The sequence below is a fragment of the Cryptotermes secundus genome, unplaced genomic scaffold (assembly GCF_002891405.2).
Source record: "Cryptotermes secundus unplaced genomic scaffold, Csec_1.0 scaffold162, whole genome shotgun sequence".
NCBI classification, from domain to species: domain Eukaryota; kingdom Metazoa; phylum Arthropoda; class Insecta; order Blattodea; family Kalotermitidae; genus Cryptotermes; species Cryptotermes secundus.
The window spans coordinates 1842939-1867319 of NW_019739943.1; the positions used below are offsets into that span (position 1 = coordinate 1842939).

At 38.9% G+C, this 24381-nt stretch overlaps 1 protein-coding gene across 4 annotated transcripts in view; it reads left to right on the forward strand.

Annotated features, from left to right (window-relative positions):
• The window catches only part of LOC111872058 (GATA zinc finger domain-containing protein 14), a 53810-nt gene that overhangs the window by 15387 nt on the left and 14042 nt on the right, over positions 1 to 24381 (forward strand). For all 4 annotated transcript variants that reach the window (XM_023865563.2, XM_023865566.2, XM_023865564.2 and 1 more), the window contains exons 4-10: positions 1398 to 1484; positions 3346 to 3535; positions 6566 to 6686; positions 9775 to 9977; positions 12560 to 12731; positions 19314 to 19711; positions 20524 to 21961. In XM_023865563.2, coding sequence (XP_023721331.1) covers positions 1398 to 1484; positions 3346 to 3535; positions 6566 to 6686; positions 9775 to 9977; positions 12560 to 12731; positions 19314 to 19711; positions 20524 to 21961 — 2609 coding nt within the window. The remainder of the gene's footprint in view (positions 1 to 1397; positions 1485 to 3345; positions 3536 to 6565; positions 6687 to 9774; positions 9978 to 12559; positions 12732 to 19313; positions 19712 to 20523; positions 21962 to 24381) is intronic.

A 24381-nucleotide genomic window follows, 5' to 3' on the forward strand; every position in this document is an offset into this window, starting at 1 on the left:
GGAATTAGTTATACAGTGACTTGGCAGAATTGCTTTTAATATTGACAGTTTTGAAGCCACTTCAATTAAAAATTTGCAGCATGTGGTTCCTATTTAGAAACCTGGTATGAGGACACTAAATATATGTCACTGTCTCGTCACCAGAATCCAGGGCAAAATCATGACGTAAAGATTGCCAACAGATCCTTAAAAAAATGTGGCCGAGATCAAGTATTTGGGAATGGCAGTATCAAATCAAAATATGATTCAAGAGGAAATTAAGAGAAAGTTGGATTCAGATAATGCTTGCTACTGTTCAGTCCACAACCTCTTGTCTTATCTGCTGTCTAAAAATGTAAAAAATAGAATATACTGAACTGTAATTTTACCTGTGGTTCTGTATGGGTGTTGAACTTGGTCTTAACATTGATGGGGTGAATATAGATGGAGGGTGTTGAGAATATTTAGACTAAAGAGAGATGAAGTGACAGAAAGCTGGAGAAAATTACATAATGAGGAGCTTCATAACTTGTACTCTTCTCCAAGTATAATTAGAATGACCACATCAAGGAGGAAGAGATGGGCAGGGCATATAGCATGAAAGTGAGAGAAAAGGAATGCATATAAGATATTGGTGGGAAAGCCAGAAGGAAAGTGACAACTAGAAAGACTAAGACATCATTGGTTGGATAATATTGAAATGGATCTTACAGGTATAGGATGGGGTGGTATGGACTGGTTTGATCTGGCTCAGGATAGGGACGACGGGAGGGCTCTTATGAACATGGTAATGAACCTTTGGGCCCTGTACAATTTTTGGAAATTCTTGAATAGCTGTTGGCTTCTGAAGAAGGAGTGTGCTCCTTGTATGTCTTAAAAAATAAAGTTAACACATTGAAATACTTGATGTTTTCTATAAATTCTATAAATAATTTGTCTGTTTAAGAAATGTGAATGGATTCTCTTTTTATGTTTGTGTCCACGTATATGTGAACTTATGTATGTTAAAATTAATTAAATTCACTTAGTGGGGGGTGGAGTCCATCTGGGCCCACTCAGCACGGCGGCCACTGATTGGCGTATTGTAGCCTGTCCCGAGTGATTATGATGATGGACAATTTGGTGGGATGAAGATTGGCAGGGGAAACCGAAGTACTCGGAGAAACCCCACCCCAGTACCACTTTGTCCACCACAAATCCCACTTAACCAGACCCGGGATCGAACCTGGGCTGCCGTTGTGGGAAGCTAGCGACTAACCGCTTGAGCTATGGCACAGCCAAACATATATATGTTAAAATTGTTACAGAATCAGAAGCTATATTTTGCAATTTGTATGTTACTCCAGTACTAGTGTCTTAGGTTCTGAGAATATCAGTATAATTAGAATTAATTTAAAAATATTAATATTCTTTGTTAGGTTCTGAAGAAACATGAGTACTTTGGCAAGTTTGGTAAGATTCACAAAGTTGTCATCAATCAGAGCACATCGTATGCTGGTTCTCAGGTATGTGTACACCTGTGTTTTACATTATTCCAGTTTGCAATACAGAACAGAACTCAAATAATGACATTAATCTGCATAAAAAACTCCGTGATTTTAGTCCGCAAGCGAATTATACCGACCGAGTGACTACCGCTTGTCGACAAAGTTTAGTGCCAACTTTTGAGGATAGAGTGTGTTGTGTGGTCAGTGCAACGAATCCCCACTGCCATTGATTTTGGTTTTCTAGACCGGAACCACCATTTCCTTGAAATAGCTCCTCAATTGTCATCACAAGGTTGAGTGCACCCCATTCCAGATCCACTACTTCTCTGAAAAAATCTGGTATCTCCGGGAATCGAACCTGGACCTCTGGATCTGTAGCCAGGAACACTGATCACTAGACCACAGAGGCAGTCCATTAATCTGCATATGTTAGCATAATCTGGTAAAGATGTCAGTACTGCTGTAGCTACAGCGCTGTACCAGTAAGTGTTTCAGTGAGCTACTGGTAGTAAAATATTTTCAACGCTTGGTCTCACATTCACTGCATGAAGACACATATAGCTAGATTCACTGTCACTCTTCTAATGACATTACAGAAAATAGTTATTTGATTGACAAAGTTTTAAGGTAACTCATACAGACTTCTGCTGGTCAAATGAGAAAATTAACCTCAGTTGAGTGTTTTAATAGCAAACAGAGATGTAGTGGCTTTGTTGCTGCTACATTCAGCAGAAATGCCTTGTATTTCAATTTTGAATGATGGTTTAGATTTTTGAAAACCAAAAATGAATTGAAAATGGCATAATTTATAGGCCACAAGGCAACTTTCTTTGTCCACTTTACTGTTTTCCAAGGAAGAGAATAATAGGCCAGGTACTGATCAGCTCTATCAGCTCTCTTCATAAACATAATATACTTGGAAATACAAACAGGTTTCTCTACCTGTCCATGTCTCCTTTGAACATCAACCATGGTCGAATTGTGAATTGTGGATTTGGGTCCAATGGAATTTGTTTCACCCCTGGATTTCCAGTAAACTGTCCCAAAGCAGGTGTTTTGTCTACTTTTCCCCACGTGGCTGTCTCCGCAGTGTTGCTACCCGCACTTTCGTCGGAGCTACTGTCACTTTCACTGTTTGTGGCCACAATTTTTTGTTCATCCCTGCCACACTCACTATCAGGTTGTGAGTCGCTATCACTAGCAGACTCACAAGGGGCGTCAGATAGCTCATCGGAGAACAAGTCAGATATTTCTTGTTCTCCAAGAAAACGCTTAGATCTCAACCTCTTGCGACCTTGATCCATTTTGCACTAGTCACTTCGTGCCTGGTGCACACAGCTGGAAGATGAACAAAGGCATTTTCTTTTGGAGTGGGAAAGGAAAACAGTGGGGTCATGTTACTGACTACGAAGCAAACATTCAAGAGGTCTGTCATGCACCAGTCATGCGTCTGCCTGGCACCAGTGCAAGGTATAGTGTGTTTCAACATAACGTGTCCTAAAATCATAATAATATGCCACTGGTCTGCCACATTTAAAAACGCTGGGCATAAATATATGCCACCGGTCTGCAAAGTTATAAGGTAGTAATTTTGATTCTGATGACTAGGAAATGACAGAATTGTTGTTAGTTTTGGAGTCAGCATTATTTGACAAGTCTGAATTTAAATCCCCAGTGGAAACTCCTTCCACACTGGGTTAGGGGCTGGGATTTAAACCCCCCCCCCCTACAGGTGGGATAATAGAACAGGTTTCTTTCTGAAGCACCAGTTTATAGATCTGCTGACTTGTTCATAAAAATTCATAATGTGACTAGTAAGAGACTTGAGGATGCTGTGAACATAGGTCTTTATATGGTACTAATTGTATTCATGTTGCAGGGTCCCAGTGCAAGTGCCTATGTAACATATCACAAGGCTGATGATGCTTTGCGGGCAATACAGGCAGTGAATAACATCTCGGTTGATGGACGGACTATCAAAACCTCATTGGGAACAACAAAATACTGCTCTCATTTCATGAAGAACCAACCATGTCCCAAGCCAGACTGCATGTACTTGCATGACTTGGGTGAGTCATTTCAATCTGTATGAAGCATGCTTATGTGTTAAGTTAAAATGGTAACTATTCTGCTGCAAAAACTTATAAACTTTCTGTGTATATTGTGACCTGCTGCCTTTAAGCTGGACTAGAAGACATCCATCGTTATGCAGCAGGCAGCGAGAAAGCATGCTACCTAGGAAACCACTTGAAGAAGAAGAGAACCTAACACTGCGCTAGCATTAGATAAACAGTGAATTGTTTTGAGACAGTAAACATGTCTTCCCGTGGGAACAAGAAAATCGTTTGCATAGCAGTGTGAATAATGTATTCTTATGGCAACAAGAGATTCATTGCATAGCAGGGGGAGAAACCGAACCCTTCGACAAGGTGTTCGCTATTCAGGTTATAACAGTCCAACTTCAGCAAGAGACCAGTTCTTATCCAACAAGGGACCAGTAGAGTTTGTATCCGACTAGAGCAGAAGCAAGTTCGTATCCGACGAGACCAGTAGAGTTTTAGCCAACGAGAGCTAAGGACAGTTGAGCTCCAAGCAGAGCAGAAGACACTTCACTGAGATTAGCAGTGTGAGAGTGTATAATATTGAAAAGGAAATGTCTGAAGATGTTATAAGTGCAAATACAGTAAAACTTGGTTATAGCAACATCAGTTTCTGCGACACCTTGTCTATTGTGTCAAATATTCAATGGTACGAACTAATTCGTCATAAAGCAACTGTTTTTATACCTTGCTTAGTACGACATGCACAAATGCATCAACCTCGTATGTAACGTCATTTTCATTCCTGAATTTCTCTGATATGGACATTGAACGTAATTTAGAAAGTGTGTATTGGGCAAGTAACAGGAAACAGATGAAGATAACTGATTACTGTACTCGTATCTAGGTACAGTAAGGCACAACAATTGATGTAATCTACTGTAATTTGGTGAGTAGGCCTACCTTTAATATACAGTATTAGTGCGGTGTGTATTGTCAGTGAAAAGCGCTGTAATATGTCTTTGATATTACACATTTGGGCAATTCCACGTTAATGTTACGTTAGTCTGTACTTAACTATGTATTCACTAAAAAATGCAACATTTTAACTCGGTTTTTGGTAGATTTTTACGTGACTAACATAAGGCTACTGTGGAAGTGCCCATTTCAGTTACAACGACATTCGTTTATAACGACACTATTTTTAGGTCCCTTTGATGACGTTATAACCAAGTTCTACTGTAATTGTATTTATGAGTGTAAAGAGTGATTGTCCAATAAGATATTCGTTCATATCTAAAACCCACACAATTTCTTGTTGCGTTGCCTAGGAAACGCACAACAGTATATTCAGTTTGTCAATTATTGCTGTGTTGTTCAGTACTGTATTTATATACCACATGCATCTCCATTTTGGGAGCAGAAAAACAGAAAACATGCTGTGGTGTAAGATATGAGATGTATATGTATCCGAAATATACACAGATGATTTGCTGTAGTGTATTGCTAAATGTACCACATTTCATTAATGTACAAAGTGATATTAAATTAATGTAGAAGCCCTCCATAATTTGATGCTTTGTTAAAAACAATTTAAAAATGTACAGCATAGGTCCTGAGAGCTTAGTTTCCAAGATATGTCACCATCAAACGGTGTAACATACTTCTCTATCATGGTATTTGTCACAATACCCACGTGATGAAGAATACAGTGACATGCTGTTAACTGTCGGAACCTGTAATAGTCGAGTTGGTACTGCCGTACAAGAATATGGGCCAGTTATCCTGGTCAGTGTCATCCAGACTTGGAGCTGCATCTCCGTGTGACAGGAATTGTAATTCCCTCGGCATGATATGAAGGCAGGTTGCCCTCGGGCTCTGTGGACACCAGTTATTGAAGATGCCGTAATTGTCACAGAGAAGCTCACATGATGTCACACAAGAATTGTGGCCATCCAAACCAAAGGTCCTCGAAATACTTCATGGTTATCAGTTGCATCCATACCACTACTCGTGGAGAGCACACCAGTTCCTGGATAATTGTCCCCTATAGATGCAGTTTTACAAATGGTTACAACACCACACTGTGGATGAGCTCTTTTTACATAACATTCTGTAGACAGAGAAAGTACATTTTACCTGTGTGTTGACAGCAGTCACCTCTGGGCACAAGACAATCCTCATGCATGAATGTGGGTATGAATTCCACTTCAGTATCAGTGTTTGAGTTGGAATTGTCAGGAACATTGTCATGGGCCCTCTTCTGCTACTTGTCAGGTTGACTGCTGAGCAATATTGTGGGTTTCTGGAAACTACTACTGGGGCTGCATGGAGATATGCTTCTACATGTGAGGCAAAGTTTGTGGTTTCACTATGATGGAGCTCCTACCCACTGTGAGGGATATGTCTGGCAGTGGTTGAATGCAACTTATTGAGGAAAGTTGATGGGACATGAAGGGTAATTTGCATGGGCCTCAGTGGTCCCTGGATCTGACATGATGGATTCTTTCCCTATGGAGACATCGGAAGGAACATGTGGTCCCTCCCAGGACTATTGAATATCTTGTGGTAGGATTCCAAGCAGCTGTGGCAGTGGTAAATGGCAAAATTATAAGGCATGTTTGAGAGAATGCCATGTGACACACTGCTGTCTACCTTGAAATGAATGGACACTTTTCAATGGCTATTGTAACTACTACGTGCTCATGGTTTGACCATTTGATAGCTTGTGCCATTTAATGGTGGTGCAATTCTGCAGAACGAAATGTTGCAGGGCATATGCTATGCAGTTTCTTCAAATTGCATTTTTAACAAAGACTCCCTCTATGGAGAGCTTGTGCACAAGTTCCATTTTATCCTGTATACCAGTAGTGCACTTTCAACGTTAGCCTTATGTAGTATTAGACTTCGTATCAAGAAAAAACGTTGGCAGTGCAAAGTACTTTATTTATGCACCTATAGGCTGCACTTAATTTTTCAAAATTTTACTCAGGAAAAGGTGTTTGGCCAGTATGCAGATCAGTCTTTCATACTTTAATAGAAATTGGTGCTGTATTGTAGGAGACGCAGAGGCAAGTTTCACAAAGGAAGAGATGCAGCAAGGTAAACACCAAGAGTATGAGAAGAAACTGCATGAACAGCTGCTCAATACATATAACCACAGTTCTGCCAGCAGAGATAGGTAAGCCAAGCCTTAGGAGATGAACTGTAGAATTTCTGGGATAGGAGGGTAAGTGGCAAGGTGAAGTTCATACGAGTTCTTCCCAAATACTTTGTTCTTTAATTTGCAGGTACTTTTGGTTTTAGACTTCAGTTGCGTTTTTGCATCATGTGGGTCTGAGTGTTGCTAATGTTTCATAGTATGTACTGCCCCCATTTTCCGGATTGAAATGAGTAGGATATATAAGTACTGGTGAATATATTGGTTCTTGTTCCAATATAACCATAGGGGTGAATGTGGGGGATATGTTCCTCATCCAGCCAAATGGGGACATTGGACAGGGAAAGGTGGTTGTGAAACGGGTCGTACAAGGGCCACAGAATTCATGAAGCAGCTGTCAGTCACTGGTGTTCCCAAGTGGTCACTGTTCAAAGTGCTTACCAGACATAATGTTGCTTAACCTTCTCTGCTGTGTGTCAGGCAACATTGACAGAGGAGGGGAATTGCTGTTACTGAAGAGTGGGAATGAAGGAAAATGAATTGTGTATCATAAGGAGAGATAGAATGTGGAGGAGAATTGTCTGTTTTGACAATGTGGGAGGGAGAATTTTTGTCAGACAGCCCTTTTCATGACACAGAGGACACTAAAAGGCTATTATCACTTAGTATTCCCAACTGCTCACACAACAGTTGCATTTTGTGGAAGGACACATTTCTAAAGACCCTGCATAATTCGAGACAAATTTTGAAACACACATGATTTTTGCTGATTTTTTTGGGATTCCCATTATTTCAAACTTCATGCATAAAGTGAGGCTTTATTATTTTTTTTATATCACACTATTTCAGATTCATGTTAAATGCAACCACACTGTATAGGTTAACTTCCTTTACTGTGGGTTGAGCAGCATGGAAATTGGTGGAGACACAATTGCTTGTTGAGGGTTGTTTTTGTGGGAGTGTGATGGAAAGAAAGTTGGGAATGGTTTTATGGTAGGAGGAGGGTTGCCCATTGGTTGAGGGTAAGGCCAGTTTCCTTGTATGGCAGTTGTAGCCATTGTTCAGTCTGTTGTGGGAATTTTTAGGATGATTCTAGTTGTAGTATTACTGTCCTCTTATCTTCTTCTCTTCTTGAAGTCACCTTTTTAACAGTCCTCTCGCCTTACCATTTGTTAAACTCAATTATTATCTTCTCTCTCCCACACACGTTGGTCGCACTTGTAGGTACTTCTTTCTTGTACTAAATTTTATCTCAGGGTTATTTAATTTATAAGGAGGTGAGGTTGTTGATTCGGTAGAGCTGAGGGTCTCTTTATCTCAGAGCCTTGAACAGGCCACAACTCTGAGGAGCAAGAAATGAACACAAACTACAAAAGCACATATCAAGTTTAGACGAATTATATTATTGAACACTTGTTGAGCCACTTCTTAATACAACTTCAAATCAGTAACTTTTATGTCTTGTTTCTGCGAGATCCTGTGTGTAACCTTGACGTCTGATTTCTTCAAGGGCCGGTGTGTGACTGACTTCGACAACTGATTTCTACTCGGACCTTCAAGTCCTTGTTTCCTCAGCATCTCTGCTCTGTCACACCCTTAAATTTTAGTAATTGGTTATATTTGAAAAATAGGAGTATCTTAATTAGATATTCCTCCACTCCATTTAAAGCTTACAAGGGTTTAAGGATTTCTGACTCCAACATATTTCTGTCAGAATTTTGACAAATGTGAAGCATGGCGTGGGATCATACAAACTTCACTCTTTTTAAGTTACAGCATGCACAAACTGCCAAGTATTGAATTCATGAAGAATTCTTTAGCTGTTTTTTCACGTAACTTTCCTCTAATAAATCCTCAACGGGCGTCCTCCTGTTTCTGCTGTAAGCGTGGGAAGACGCTAACTCTTACATACAAGAATGGACCTATGTCTCACTACACTTGTTCGTTGCATTTCATTTTGAACAATTAAGTTCCAAATTAATAAAGTTAATTACATTCAAATAAGTTGCGTAGCAGTGGGTCGGTTACAGTAGTGTCCTCTCTTCTACTTAAGCATATGGATGTTGATCTTCCAGATGGCTTAATCAGTAGCCATCTTCCATATTGAAAATCTGATGTGGTATGAAGCCGTGTCAGTTGCCAGGACAAAGGAATGTCTAGCAGAACATATACTGGCATCCAGACAAGGCTTGGATTTGAGTCCAAAATAGTTACTGCATTCATTGGCCCAAAGAACTTGTATTTCTAAAGCACCCCTTCTTCAAGCTACACAAATACTACTTTTACATCTGACAGGATATTAATATTGGATCTCATATCCAATATTTTATATTTGATGCCCATCTTGCATGATTTTTTTAAGAGAAAGTTTAAAAAAATGATCCAATCACATCAGACGGCTTGTAAATTAAATCCAGAATGTTATTATAGAAATAACAGAAACCGAACTTTAATTAATGCCATGAATGAAGGAAGGAACCTTTGTATGTGTTTGTAGATTTATGCATGCTGGTGTGTATATATATATCATAATTGCATAATAAATTGTCTCATAAATGAAACTTCTTATATGTATCAGTTATGTCATTTTGGATGGAGCAGAATTTTTTTATAATTTTTATTATCTTTAAAAATGGTAACCGAGGTGTTCATTTGTCATTACGTTTATCAGAAGAAGTAAAGAAACACTGCAATGGTTTTGCTCTACCAAGTTAGGTATGTACTACTTTTTTTCTGCAGAATGTTTACTGCCTGAAGAAGACAGGGTGTTCATGGACAAGAGGACAGTAGTAACAGTTTTAAAACTCACATTTCCATGGATGTGTCTTTGAACTTAAAGACTTGATTTTTCTTAAGTATATCATGCAACTGAAAGGTTTATATTGCAGAATATTTCACTTTCAAATAGAGTGACAGATTCTACAGACTTTGACCCCCAAGAAAATGAATTTGAAGTCATAGATATATAAATGTGAATTTCAAAAGTTGTTAGCTGTACCTTCATTGAAATTAATGAACCCTATGAATTTTAAGACATGTGCATAATCTGTATAATGAGACAGGACTGAGGAATGAATTCTAGAAATACAGTAATTGTTTTGTATTTCAGGAAACCGACACCATCACCTCCAGCTGTTGCTTCCAGCATTTCCAGTTGTCAAAATGTGTATCAGAGTGGTAGCAGTAGTACAGGTTGTAGCAGTACAAATTCAAACTCAAGTTCCACAACTTGTATTCAGGGCAGTCAATCTTGTAACAAAGAAGCATGGCCTTCACTGCAACCAGGCCTGACAACTAATAGTAACAATAATGGTTTGTACAACGTAACTGAAGTTCTGTTATTAAAAGAAAACTAATCGTTGCTGTATTTACCTAAATGGAAGACAAGTCTTTTCCCTACGAATTTCAGTACTGTACTGTGCCCACAGCTTTGCAAGTTAGAGACAAAAATTTGTTTCAAAGTCAGGATTTGCTAAGAGTTTTCATGAAGTACCACTGAAAGCTGTATGAGAAAGGCATGTATCAAGATCAGGAGCCATCAAAAATTTATCTTGAATGTGTCTGATGGATGAAATTAAATAATTGAGATCAGGTAGAATTAAATTGATTTAATAAGTGTAACCCTTCTCTCGAGGTTAAGTCTATACACACACAAAATTATTAGGGTTCGTCAATGCGTGTTTCAACATAACATTGATCAAATTTTTTTCATTAATCAGATAATTGAGGAAAAATGGGAATACAATGAGACAGTACATTGGCTATTCATAGACTTCAAGAAAGCCTATGAGTGAGTAAGGAGAGAAGTATTGCACAGTATTCTTATTAAGTTCGGGTTACCCATGAAACTGGTTAGGCAAATAAAAATGTGTTTAAATGAAATGTGTAGCCTGTATAGGTAAACATTTGTCTGTTAATTTTAAATTGTTTCATTTTGGTCCGTTACACTATCAATCACAAAGTTAATAGAAAGTCCGTCGAGTGTAACAATTTGTAGGTCACTTTTTATTATTATTTCTGCCTCACACAGCACACAGGAACACATCAAACCATAAGCCATACAACCTCAAGCTGATGTCTCCCATCTTCGGGATGAATTAACAAGGAGGAGTTCAGCATTTATAGCAAATATTTTAACATTTTAGCGTTTTAACTTAAAAAATAAGTTCGGATGAAAAGTGAGAACTTGAGAGTATACTCAACTATCTTAGCATGTTTTGTGCTTTTACACATCAACATATCATAGCAGCGTCCACACGACAAACATAATTGTGAACATCAAAAACAGTGACAGTGTTTCCATAATTGTAGCAAGTGCCTCTGATGATGGTTGTGTCAAACCAAAACATGTAAGGCAGAAATAATAATAAAAAGTGACCTACAAATTGTTACACTCGATGGACTTTCCGTTAACTTTGTGATTTGTCTGTTAATTTTACTATCTGAAATGGTCTACCACTTTATTACCACTGCTTTTCAACTTTGCTTTAGAATATGCCATTAGGAATGTCCAGTAAAACCAGGTGGGACTAAAATTAAATGGGACACATCAGCTGCTGGTTTATATTGATGATATGAATCTACTGGAAAATAACATAGATACCATAAAGAAAAACATAGAAACTTCATTCAGAGCCCATAAGGAGGTTGGTCTTGAAGTAAATCCAGAGAAAACTTTAAGTATATATTGCTGTCTCTTTACCAGAATTCAGGGCAAAATTTGGACGTAAAGATAGCTTGCAGATTCTTTGAAAATGTGGCATAGTTCAAATATTTGGGAATGACAGTAACAAATCAAAATTTGATTCAAGAGGAAATTGAGGACATTAGATTTGGGTAATGCTTGCTACTGTTCAGTCCAGAACCTCTTGTCTTTCTGTCTGCTGTCTAAAAACTGAAAAATTAGAGTATGGGTCTAGCTGGGACCACGTGGGGACCATCCTGTCCCTGTTATATATATATATATATATATATATATGTAAAACGGTGACTGAACTGCCATAGTTGTCAGTGCTCCAAGGGGCTTTCCCTGTTTTGAAGGGGCTCAGAAACTGGGTCTTCTACTGTTACTGTTTTGCAGTCATGAAATGTCTGTCAGACTCACAGCAACTCATGACAAGGGTCCTCTGAGGAGGATACTGGAAGAGGTCTCAACACATGTGGACAGCCTGACTACAAAGAAGAAGGTTAGCAAAGGAGTGGTGTAAGTGGAGAAATGTTCTCAAAGGAACAGGTACCATGACTGGAGCTCTGTTGCAGGCCCAGCTGGGACCAGCAGTGAAACCTTTGCTATCCCCATTGATGAATGATAGTGAGTTACATGCTGCCAACTGTCAGTAACCTAAAAGAAGCAAAGAAGGACTTATATCACGTAGAATGAGCCATGAAATCAACATCTATACTGACCAAGCGACCGCCACTTGTCGGCGAAGTTAGTGCCAACTTCACTGGATAGTGGGTGTCGCGTGGTCAGTGCAATGAATCCCCACAGCTATTAATTTCGGATTTCTAGACCTGGAGCCACCATTTCCTTGAAATAGCTCCTCAGTTATCTTCACGATGTTGAGTGGGCCCCGTTCCAGGCCCACTACTTCTCAGAAAATCTGGTAGCTCCGGTAATCGAACCCAGACCTCAGGGTCTGTAACCAGGAACTCTGACCACTGGACCAGAGAGGTGGTCACTTAATTGTATATTACTATTACAAATATATACATTGTAACTGTCTTAATTTAACATTTACTGCACCCCTCACACCCACACACACACACCTGATTTTATGTGGATATGCACTTGCACACACTCTCCCCCCTCCAATTCTCTTAACTTGCTAAGTGTTTCCACTCATGTAATATCTTAGGAATCTGTTTTTTGAATTTGTAATTTTTGTTTATAGGTAATAATTTTGGATTGTTGTCTGGTGGAAGTGGAAATACCAATAACAGTAATAACAATAACAGTTCAAAAGTTGAAAGCAGCCAAAGAAGGCAAAGGTTTGATCAGCAGTCAGCAAAAGTCACTAATAATAATCACAAGAAAAGACATACATCAGGGGAAGAGAATAGAGGGTAAGTGATTTTAATTTTAAGAACTGTATTGTAACATGTAGACCTGTTGCTAAGTAATGACTGTAAACAGCTCCTGTTGCTAGACAACAGATTCTTAACACCAGTGGACTGAGAAATGTTGTTCTCTATCCGGTCCATGCGACAACTGTGTGATGCAACAGTAGAACAGTTGGAAGCATCGTTTCATATGTGGTCCATGCCAAGGTGTTATAAGCAGGACATATCTAGAGTTTAGTTAGTTATGAGACATTTGCCAGCGAGTAAGGTACAAGCATGGAAGTTGAGAGATCTTTGGTGTTAAAAACCATTACCACGTGACAACTGGTGAAGATACAGCAGACTTAAAAGACTTAGTGCGTGCTTTAGTGATTTGCAGAGTGTACAAATTAGTGATAGTGCTATAGTTACTTGTAGCTGTGTTCTGTAATAGTTCAATAAATCCAGTTGCCAATCTACACCCTGTCTGTAGTCACACTCATACACATGACAACATGCTCTTTGTTTGCTGTACTGACATTTTATTCTCTATTTCCTCCAGACTGAAAGAGATTAATAGTCATGCTGATTTTCAGTTATGTAATCTTGAAGAGGCCATTGTCATATGTAAACAGTATGATATTTTGGTAGTTGCCCCCCCCCCTGGAGTATTGCTACAGGGATATCTGTAATGTAATTTTACTCAAACATATTTCATGGGCATTTATGTCTTCAGAATTTTGGACTTTGTTGATGCATACAAGGCTTCTTTTTTTCTCATTCTTATGCAGATCATCTTTATTTTCAGTCCACAGAGTAATTAGTATGTAATAAATGTTAGCTGTTTACAAGCAGTTTGATGATACTTGAGCTCTAAGCTGCACAAGACTCTTTGTTTTCGCTCTCTGCATGAAAGTCCGTCTCATTTTGTCTGCATTCTCATATCTGGTGCTATATACTCTCTTCGTAGAAAAAGGTAATCTCTTGTTCACTAGTGGAATCTCTGGGAAATAGACCATTCATCCTCACAATTCAAACTTCCCCTGTAACATACTTTGCCATTTCCAGTGAAAAGAATTTTGAGATCATTTTGTGTGCCTCACTATACTAGACCAGTCCAGAAGGCAACAGGGTTAGGTGACGTACTGCAAATCATCATGAAGCATCAGTAATATATATGTATTACTGAAACATAAATCATTACATGAAGCCATGATTGATAAGTAAGGCTTTCTAAAGTCTGCAGTTTGTCTGCATCATGGTTATTGTCGGTATTCTTGTTTTAGTTAGGGACAGAGGAAAGCTAGAATACTGTTAAATCTGGAAGATTATTTAAGAATTACTGGGTATTTGGACATTGTTCATTGTCCAGTATTCTAGAAAATAGAAAACAATGTTTCGGAAAGTACATCTGTTTCTGTCCTCAAGTGAGTATGGGGTGGGGGGGGGGAAGACACCTACTCAGTTGTGTTTCTTAGAAAGAGTTAACCTCAGCTTCACTGCATTACAGCCTTATTCTTGCCATAATGGTCTTTTCTTTCTTGGATTAAAACGCTATTCTACCCAATACAATAAAAAGAGAACTGGTAAACATTTTACTACAACAATTCAGAATGCAGCTCCAACACAATAAATATTAGTCCCTGAGTTTTCATGGCTGGAGCTTAATGTTGACTTCAGCTTTCAAGATTAGGCTGTGTAGAATGTTGAAGGTTGTTGAATAAGTCAAGAAACGTTGTGGAAGCCATCATCAGGGTTAATACCTTGAGGAAGGGGGGGGGGGGTTTTGCAGCGCTTGCCTTTGGCAGTTTGTCAGAGAGGAAGCCATGATTGGCTGAACAGAGGAACAGGATGCTCACAAATATAGAGTTATGTGGTTAATGAAAATAAGTAATAAACAATGTTATGGAGTTCAGGTGAAGTTGAAAAAAGTGAAAAATGTTTCAGTGACCATGAGGTTAATGGAGAAGAGTGTTCTGGGAACCAGATGGTCCTGTGAAGAGATGAAGAAAAACAGTATTTTTTTAATGACCTGATGTGTAGGACAACAGGTGATGGAAGAATTTTTATATATTTCCCTTCTCCTCCCAGCCATATTGATATGAAAGGGAGTTCAGTGATTGTTGGGTTTGAGGGAAGAGGTGAAGCCAGGTTTTATTCAGTCTGTATCCAGCTTCACAGTTAAAGTTATTGGGGTGTTAACGCTATTACAGTGGCTTCCCTGATGTTGTCTATGACAGCTGTTCTGTCAAAGTTGTTGCTGTGTTTACCTGCAGGCAGTTTTACACCATGCACTGCCTCATGAAATATTTGTCATTGTCACTGTAATAAACGGAATCAATCTGTGATGAGTCCGACTGGGTCGCCAAACTACACCGTGTTAAATGCATTCTCCAAGCCAGTGGCTACTTCTTTGAGGACATCAGCAGAACGACCAGGGCCAGATACATCAATACAGATGTCAAGAGAGACTACAAGGTTCTATCGGAAAGTTCGTGGACTAGGTCAAAAAAGAAATGCTGACTTAACTTGCTCAATTATCAGTGCCATCTCCTTGGGAATGTTTGCTGTGACCCCATTGTTTTTTCCATGCTTCAGAAGCACCATGGAAGTCATTTTTCTTAATGCTGTTGAGTGCCGCTTGTGATTCCCTTTGGATGTTGGACACTGTTTCAAAATGTCATCCATTCAGTTTCCTTTTCAGTTTGGGAAACAAAGCGAAATCACAAGGGGCTAAGTCAGGTGAGTAGGGAGGATGGTATTGTTAGTCATGAACTCTGTAGTTTTCAGGGACGTGGCTGGCATGTCATGATGAAAAAGCAGTGTGGTGCATATTTAAATTTTCCATTAAGATCTCCTGGCAAACTCCATAACTGATCCTAACGGTGTCAGTGAGCTCATGGATTGTTCGGTGACGGTCTTCATGGATGAATTCTCAAATTTTTTCAACATTTTCTGTTGTTTTGCTGGTTCTTGTTCACCCTGAACGTTCATCTTCAACTGACACTCGACCAACCTTGGAACTTGAATGCCATTAAATAAACGCTGTACAGCTTAAAGAATGTTCTTCAGAAAACTCACAAAGCATTTCAGTGGTTTTGGTAGTGGATTTACCAAGCTTCATGCACTTTAATGCAGACACATTGCTTGATTTTGCCATCCATCACAGACAAAACAAAACACAAAGTTGAAAATGCACTCATGTTAAAACAGTGCATGTTCACAGCACGGGGTCACCTGGCAGGCTGATGCAAGAGGCTTGCAGAAGTATTGGCCTCCCATCTCATCTTCTTTCACCGAGGCAGTTGCAGCAATAACAGTCCCTGAACTTTCCGATACCACCTCATATATATAGCATGTACACCATGCGTTCATGGGCACCACTGATTGTATATGCAGGCTGCAGAAGAAAAAGCATTCACACAGTCCAAAAACCATCCTGCTTCCTGTCTTCCAAGGACAAACAACTCCTGGCTCAAAAATCTGCAGTTTACAAGATGCAGCAAGATGTACCTCAGCCAAACAGGTCACCGCATGTCCACCTGGATATTGTAATACACTTCAGAGATGCTATACTGGAGAACTAGTGATCATTGATAGCCAAACACTTCTCAGCGACAGTAAATGGCACCAGCTTCAACAGAACAGAGGTCACAGCTAGTAACCAGTCATTCATTCCTACATTATCAGGGAAGCCTTCAGAAAAACAAAACATCCATTTAACATTGACTATGAAGATGGATGTAGACTAAGTAGAGCCTGGTTTCACCTCCAGACCCACCACCAATTAAAAAAGTAAAGTTATCACCGTAACAGGCTGTGAGATGTTGAGGTTCCCACATTTTCTAGACCATCAGCTCATAGATGGCGACAAGGTTGTTAGCCCTACGCGCTGGCCGCCCTTTACCCCCATGAATATTCCTGGTACTCATCTCTGTTAGAGGCTGAGGTGACCCCAGGGCCATAATGCGGCCGGAAGGATTTGGTCGATTGAAAAAATCCAATGACCTCATTGGGACTTGAACCCACAACCTTCCAGCTTTTAGCATAGTGCCTCAACCAACCACCATCATCATTTCTCCCCTTCTTCTCAGCACCACCTGGTTACCAGAACATTTTGATTACCTCTTTTCAAGTTCACCTATGCTGCACAGTTTTCATCCCTTCTTTTCACTAACCACACTCTTCACTCCATATTGGTTAGCATCCCACTCCTCTGATCATTCTGCGAGAGCTAAAAGAGCTAATCCCCCCTGGCAAAAGTCATTAACTGTAAATGTAGCAACTGTATGGATTACCAAAATGTTTGAAAAGTCTTCACATATTGGCACAGCGTAGTCCTGAAAGCTGAAGCCACACGAGAGATACTGTTTGTATAATCTAAGAAACTGGTTCTTATAAATGAAACTCAGTTTGAAACAAAGACTGGAATGACAGTTGTGGAAAATTTCAAGAATGAAGAAAATTTTCTCTGGTAATCCAATTTTTTTGCTATAATAGTTTATGACACAATTCACTTTTCCAGCATACTGCGATGTTTATGGTAATGGAAGATGATTCTGAATGTAAGACAGTTCCACACTAGAAACTAGCATTACTTTCAATGTGTATAGGAAAAGTTACAGTTTTTGTTGTTTCTGACTTAAGACACATCGTGTTTTCTTGCAGCTTCACGGTTGTTTGTTCTGCATATTTAATCACCCACAGTGTTCCCTATCATGCTATTACTTGTTTCCTTAACATTATTATGTGCCTTTTCAAGTTGCATTGGCATGGAGACATGTAGTGTGTGTTGGTGAATTGCTTTGTTTCATAATTTTGGTGGTACTTCAGGCAACCTCATGACATAAGACCTTGAAACACATTTATGTCACTTTCTTCCACTACTACTTATAAAGCACAGTAGTGTGGACTATGCCATGAACATGCTAAAAGCTGAAAACAGTTTAAAATCATCTAACACAAACAAAATTCAAATTTATGACCATGACCCGTGGTTCTTTAACACTTAAAAGGGGAAAAAGAACTTGTCTTCCATTCAGACAATGAGGTTACTGACCCCTTTCAACATGACACTGACATGCAAATTGAAAGTACTTCAGAAAACTCGAGTTCAAGAATGAAAAATTAAAGTTTGAATCAAGACCTACTACTACTACTACTACTACTACTACTGCTACCGCTACCGCCACCGCCACCGCCACCGCCACTACCACTACTACCACTACCACTACTACTACTACCACTACTACTACCACTACTACTACTACTACTACTACTACTACTACTACTACTTTTCTTTCCATTTCTTGGTTTAATTTAAAAAATTTGAAACACATACTAAAATGAAACAGAAAAGTCTTTTTGGTAAGGTTGTGTGAGTGGTCTGAGTTTTGTACCATTTGTAGAATTTGTGTTCATGTCAGTTTAAGTTTTAAACAAAAATGTCATGTTACTATTCTGTGTAAAAGAACATATTCTACTTTTCCTGAAACAAGCTTAATGAAAGTTGAACTTTCTTAATGTTTGAAAAATTGTGTTTTGATGTATGTAAAAACTGTTCCACACAGCACGTTTGTAACAGTTCCTGTATTGTACTTACTCATGGAGCTGAGCCCTTCTTGAGGAGCCTCCAATTCTGCAGCTACTGAAGAATTTCCCAGCAATTTATGGAACCTGAAGGTTCATTGCTATGTTCACGAGAGCCCTCCAGTGATCCCTATCCTGAGCCAGTTCAGTCCAATCCATACCATCCCAACCTTTCTCTCCAAGATCCATTCTAATATTGTCCACTCAACTACGCGTTGGTCTTTCCAGTGGTGTCTTTCCTTCTGGCTTTCCTACTAATATCCTATATGCATTCCTCGTCTCCCCCAATCATGCTACATGCCCTGCCCACCCCATCCTTCTTGACTTGATCATTCTAATTGTACTAGGAGAAGAGTACAGGTTATGGAGTTATTAAGAGGAGATTGAACTTGGGGAATGCTTTGCTACCATTCAGTCCAGAACTGTTTGTCTTCTCGTCTGCTGTCCAAAAACATAAAAATTAAGAGTATACAAAACTATAAGTTTGCCTGTGGTTCTGTATGGGTGTGAAACTTGGTCTCTGACATCAAAGGAGGAACACAGACTGTATATTGTAACAAAGTTAAATTTTGTTTCATAATTTGAACTACAATTTGATATGAGACCCAAAATTTGGATGACAAAGTATATTAATATGTTTAGATTTAATAAAATTGGTTTGTACTTTGTAATAAGATCCAAGGACAATAATGTCATGTTGATGATCTCACTTGAAGATGAAGCTCTGTAAAATATCTTTGTCTTTTCTTTGATGCAGAGTCATTTGTCAGAAAATGGCTTTCTAGTTCTAAAATATAAAATATTCTATAGTGTCAGTACAATGAAACACACTCAAAATGTGTTACACACTGATGGACTTTTCCATTCAAATATATAAATAAATGGGCATTTCAAATCGAATATAAGCTGAAATTGAAGTAAAAATAGGCGTTCACTTGTGTGTGATTATATAATTGTGTTTGTAAAGCTGATTGAACAGTTTGAATAATCTTTTTAACACTTCACTTTTGTCTGCAGGAAAGCAAAAGAGAAATTGCAGAGCAGCCTACAGGATGAAGCTGGGAATAAGTTAGTCCATAGTAAATCACAGCATTCAAATTCAAGATCTTTATTATCACATGATATGCATCAGAATTTGCAGTATTCTGCTAGGTCATCCAATAATTCCAGTTCTTCCTCATCAAGCGATGTGGCAAATGGACCTGCTGTAGAAGCAGACTCAGATATTCAAGAAAGTGATGACAGTTTAGTGAATATAGGAAACTCTTGTACTGTGTTAGGCACAAATGGAAGACAACAGTTGGGCAGTCGGATCCTGCCAGCTAATCACAGGACCACATTGTTTGAACCCGACAACAATTCATTTTTCTCTACTAATAATTTCACAAAAGTGGCTGCATCATCAACCGGATCAGGTGAGGACATCTCAGTACAAGTTGGATAATTCACGTAGAAAGTACTACCAGAAGGAGAGCCTTCATAGATGTTTAACACTGAGAGGAGTTTTATATTATTTCAACTAAAAATATCCGAACACTTCAGATTTTGAATTCTTTGGTACTTGCATACATGTTCAGTCCTAGTTTGAAGTTTTAGTTTGTGAGAATAATGTTGTTAAAAGTGAACTCATGTAGTATATTACAGTTGTATTTGTAGTAGCATATTTCTGCTACTGATTACATTTATTTTGTTAAATAAACAATGTGTGTGTGTGTGTGTGTGCATGTGTAGGGGGGGGCGCGTTCATGTATGTGTGAGAGACAAAAAATTCTCTTAAATCTGTTGTTACATATTTTTGTAGTACAGTCAGAATAGCGACTGGCTACAGCTGGACCACTGAGGATCTGGAGTTTGAGTCCCAGTAGAGACAAGATTTTTTTTCCTCTCCACACCATCCAGGCCAGTTCTGGGGTTCACTGAGCCTCCTATCCAATGGTTACTGGAGGCTCTTTCCCTTGGAGGTTAAGTGGCTGGGGTGTGGAGCTTACCACTCAGGGATTTATACATCCAATCCCCCATATGTCTTCATGGCATAGTGCTTGATTAGTTAAGCACAGGGACAGCTTTAAAATTTACCTTTACTCCTTGGCTGCTGTTTTGTTGTTATTGCATGACTTTCATTCTCTGTCACTTTATAGTTTCAGTTTCTTAAGCTGGACTTAATATATATTTGTGTAAATAGCAAATGTTATGAATGAACAGTACATGTTATTGTTTTTACTTTTAGCTGCAACAGACTGGCCAATCAATGGCCTTACTCTAACGCACATGCCAGATGTTCTGCCGCCTGTTCACTCATCAGAAGACTGGCAAGCAGCGTTCGGTTTCTCAAACTCAAGAAATCCATCAAACTCACAACACCAAGAAAATGATTGTATTGTCTTAACATCTAGCAGTCAGCAAATTCAGTCAGATGGTTCTAGGCTAAGCTCCAAGGTAGACAGCAGTGATGTTGATCATGGTTTTGATTCAAATGACCAGCAGCAGTCTCAGAATTTCAAAAAAAATCTCGAAAATAAATCATCTTTGGTGGAAAGTGTGGTTACTCAGTTTCCACCTCCTGCAGCAAACATCAGTGAAAACTTCAGAGTTAATACAAATAACAGTGGGCATTTGTCACAAAATATTGATACAGATAGTGGTTTTGGACCTGAAGAAGGAAATCCTGAAAGTAACTCTCTTCTGGCAGTTCAGAATTCAGTGAATCCTATCTTGACTTCAAATTCTGTAGGTGGATCTCAACAGATGTTTCCACATTCGCCATCATTTGTTCACCAAGATGCAGCAATATTAATGATGCATCGCCATCAGATTCCGCCTGTCAGTAATCTCATGAACCAAATTGTAGGCTCACAACATATGATTGCAAATGGCCTGCCACCTTCACAGTCAACAAGTAAATTTCTTGCAGACTTTCATTTGAGACAGCAGCAAAATCAGAACATAATGAAACAATTAAACTCACAATCTCAATCAAATTTTCACTTCCAAAATCATTCTTCGGTTCTTGATGGCAATTTTGTTGACAGAAATAAGAGTAACCTGACAAACGTAACTTCTGTTGGGGGCAAGTTCAGCGTATTGGGTGGTTCCGAATCTGGGAGTGAGTGTAAAGCAAGTAGTGAAAATAATCTTCAGAATGGTGTGGACATTATGGATGGTGATTTGGGCATTTCGGATGAAGAAACGTATCTTCCAAGTTTTCTCAACCATCAGCCAAAAAGTTTGGAACCAAGTACGGAACTGGAGTATGAAAACAGGGACGGAAATTCTATGAATTGTATTAATACCTCAGTGGAAAACGGCAAAGAAATATCGATAAAAGATAGTGGTCGTTTAACAGATGATGAACTGGGCTTTGATCCTTTCCATGAAACTCAAAAAGCCTTGGCAGAGATGATGGAAAAGGAGAACATGGTGGTGATGGTACAGGACCAGCACAACAAGCAGCAGCCTTCACATGATTTCTTAAGCCAGACACATCTACATAACCAGCACAGTAACATGAGCCATCTGTCACATCATGTTTACCAACAGTACCAGCTAAATCAGATGAACCACTTCAGCCATCAAGTTCCACATACATCTGTTTTTGATGGCAGCAAAGTTCTAGGCTCATTCGCCAGTCGCAGCCAGCAGCAGATATTACAACAGCAGAATCACAGGTTTGTTTTGATATAACACTATGCCCGACTCTTAAATGTGGTCAGTCAGGAATACAATACCAGTTGGTGTAGTGCTTGATACAGTCTTCACAGGTATGTATTTCTTTGTGTAGTCTTAATATTCTCAACCTTCTTACAGAAGTAAATACAGTACTGTGTTAGGGGTAGTGTTCACTTTAAACTGCCTTATAAAATAATACATAAATATAAAAAGCTTAATTTTGTGACAAATAAAAGGAGCCCTGTGCATTTAAAAATAACAAAAGATATTTGATGTAGTTGTGCTTGCTCATTCATAACCCAAAAATATTTTCTTTTAGCTGTGATTGAAAAATGAAAATGTTCTAATTTTTTTCAGATTATTTCTAACCTTAATGACACATTGATACTGTTACTTTTTTATTAGATTAAATCAGTGATTAGATATTGTTAATACATGTCGTTATATTGCCAGACTATAGAAATGAAATATACTTGTCTTTATTGAATGAATATAGTGTACATAGTTAAGAACTGAGTAGGAAGAATACATATTGTCACATGTTGGGTACGTAACGCAACAAATAACTTCACACCATATTGGATCTTAGCAAATTTATTGCACATTCGCTCTTACACTTATACAATTCAGAATTTCCCAATTACTGCAATCCGCAGTATCACAATTACTTCTCCTGCTGGAGTCACTGCCATTCACTCGATACAACTCAACTCGTAGCTGCTGGACTTCAACTCATACTGAATACTAGTAACTGGATCAATACTCACTACTCAGTCCTCCTGAATAGTGTCGCTGCTCCTTGCTTAGGCTCGGCACGGACAACATAGAGAACACATTGCTGCTCGGCAACAGATATCAGGTATTGTTGTCAGGTGTTTCTACCTGCGCATTGGCTAGCAATAGTCGCTGCACAGACTCGCCTGTTGCGTGATGTCACAGCCTCGTGGGGAGGGGCGTTTACTGAGTGTTGCGTAATGATGGGAGGAGTGGGGGTACGTGACATCACTCGTGGAACCGCAGAGTTCACGTGACCCCTACTTTCTATTGCGCCATCCACATTACACTATGATTCCAATTTAAATAGATATGTTCCTTAAAAATTATGCGTAAGAGTGTGTATATTAGATCCTTGTAGTACAGAAGTGGAAACAGTTTGCATGATTGGTGGGGTGCATTGGAAACACAATAAGAAATTGTAAATGTTTCATTTTAAAGACATACAATATCCATTAAAGGAGCCCATACCAGAATATACTCTTGCATGTGACACCACATTGCAGAAAGGATTTGCTGTTGAAATGTTATCTGAATTGTGAAAATCTATAACAAAGACTTGATATGTGCATTGATTCATATGTGTTAATTTGTGGAAATTTTTTGGTTTGCAGTTTTAAAAAAAAACATGGTTCAAGTTTTATATCAAATGCATTTCTTGTCCACGCTCTTTTCAGCGTACTACTTGCACTTCATGGTCTTTCCAGGCATGTTAAATGAGGGTAACATGCAGCACAATCTAAAATAGGATCGTAATATCCACTTCCTTATCAGACCTCAGTGACACATGCACATAGGCTAGCCACTGGCTACCTACATCATCAATGCATTCACACATTTGTATGTACCTTGAATTTCTCTATAGACAAATTATTCATCATTATCGGGGTCAAGCGGTAGCGTAGTTAGTTGAGGCACTATGCTACAAGCTGGAAGGTCATGGGATTGAATCCCAATGTGGTGGATTTTTTCAATTTGCCTAATCCTCTCAGCTGCACCATGGCCCTGGGGTCAACTCAGCCTCTAACAGAAATGAGTACCAGGAATATTCTTGGGTGTAAAGGGCGGCTAGTGTGTAAGACTGACAAGCTTACCGCCATCTGTGAGCTGAGTGTCTAGAAAATGTGGGAACCTCAACATGGCACAACCCTGTGGGCCTCCACAGCCTGTTACAGGGACACCTTTTACTTTTTTTATCATGAATATTAGGGTCACATTTTACAATGTCTATTTGAGGAAAATTTCATCACCTGAATGTTCACAACCAGGGTGGGCTTCACTATACATTGAAATATAGTGAATATCTACTGATGTATGAAGAAGTTGTCTTTGGCAGTTCCATTCCACTATACAACAAAATGCAATTGCAGAAAACTTCATGAGACTTAAACAGTATTTTTTTTATAGAAATATGTATTCAGTCTTAAAGACTGCATTCTCGCTTCTAAACATTTGCATGCAACATGTCCTTGTAGATTTTGCATACACATAAAGTGGAGACATCACTTCTGTCCTGTTTGCTTTGTACAGAATGGAGAATTGTCTGTAGAGACATTTAGAGCTCATTACAGAAACTGGGGACTAGGCAGGAACACTGTTCAGAAGTTAAACGGGTGATTTTTAGAGGATGGAATTGTGCTCAAAC